At 64.0% G+C, this 1,280-nt stretch overlaps 1 protein-coding gene across 1 annotated transcript in view; it reads right to left on the bottom strand.

The window, feature by feature from the left end:
- Window positions 1–1,280, bottom strand: part of SYNGAP1 (synaptic Ras GTPase activating protein 1) — a 25,585-nt gene that overhangs the window by 6,553 nt on the left and 17,752 nt on the right. Inside the window, exons 12-14 of the mRNA XM_009648898.1 lie at window positions 1,159–1,220; window positions 716–912; window positions 6–171 (exon numbers count right to left, since the gene is read on the bottom strand). Of these exons, the coding sequence (XP_009647193.1) occupies window positions 6–171; window positions 716–912; window positions 1,159–1,220 (425 nt within the window). The remainder of the gene's footprint in view (window positions 1–5; window positions 172–715; window positions 913–1,158; window positions 1,221–1,280) is intronic.

The following is a 1,280-nucleotide window of genomic DNA, read 5'->3' as shown; positions in this document are numbered from 1 at the left end:
CGCCTGCCGCAGGCGCTTCTCGCTCTGCTCCAGGCGGTGCTGGTACTGCAGCAGGATGCGGCTCGTCTGCTCCTCCTGCGACACCAGGCGCCGCTCGTACTCCTCCAGCTTGCGGTTGGACATGTGCAGCCGCTCCTTCAGCGAGTGGATCTCCTCCTCGTACTCCTTCACCTGCCACAGTCCACACTGCAGGGCACCGGTGCCATCTCCCCAGCCCCACCACGACCGGACACCCAGGTTCCCTCAACAGTGACACCCAAACGCCTCTGTCCCCACTGTGGTGATGCCCAAACACCTGGGAACGCACCGTGGTGACACCCAGACACCTGGAAACCCACCGTGGTGACACCCAAACACCTGGGTTCCCACTGTGGTGATGATCAAACACTTGGGGCCATCAGGGTCATCTCCTGGGCTCTGGACACCCGAGCCCCTGGGACCTGGGTCCATCAGGGTCATCTCACGGGTCCTGGACACCTGGGTCTATCAGGGTCATCTCCTAGGACCTGGACACCTGGGTCCCTGGGACCTGGGTCCATCAGGGTCATCTCCTGGGTCCTGGACACCTGGGTCCATCAGGGTCATCTCCTGGGCTCTGGACACCTGGGTCCATCAGGGTCATCTCCTGAGCTCTGGACACCTGAGCCCCTGGGACCTGGGTCCATCAGGGTCATCTCCTGGGCTCTGGACACCTGGGTCCGTCGGTGGTCCCTACCCGGTCCAGCCGGCTCTCGTCCATGGACTTGGAGTACTCCTTGAGCTTGTACTCCTCGCGCTCGATGTGGGAGCTCTCGATGTCGGCCGAGAGGTGCGGCATGTTGGACACCCAGGCCACCGTGCGCTCCGCCGCCGGCATCACCGGGTTCAGCGTCGACGGCGTCTGCGAGGCCTGGGGGGCGGGTGATGGGGACATGGGGATGGGCTTGGTCCCTCTTGTCCCCACATGCTGTCCCTGCAGTAGCTCTTGCTGTGTCCCCATGTCCCCCATGTCCCCCTGCTTCCTTACCACGTCCACCCATCCCCACCACGTCCCCACCACGTCCCCCATGTCAATCCATGTCCTTCCCTCTCCACCATGTGCCACGGCACCCGTGTCCCTCTGTGTCCCCATCCTCATCATGGCCCCACCATGTCCCCCAGCCCCACCATGTCCCTCATATCCCCCATCCCCACCACGTCCCCCATTTCCCCCACCTCCACCATATCCCCATGTCCACCACCTCCACCATGTCCCCATGTCCACCATCCCCACCATGTCCCCATGTCCCCCATCCCCTCCC

Source organism: Egretta garzetta, unplaced genomic scaffold (assembly GCF_000687185.1).
Source record: "Egretta garzetta isolate BGI_Z169 unplaced genomic scaffold, ASM68718v1 scaffold431, whole genome shotgun sequence".
In the NCBI taxonomy this organism is placed as follows: domain Eukaryota; kingdom Metazoa; phylum Chordata; class Aves; order Pelecaniformes; family Ardeidae; genus Egretta; species Egretta garzetta.
Note: the sequence above shows the minus strand (reverse complement) of the source record. Positions and strands in the feature narration are given on the sequence as shown.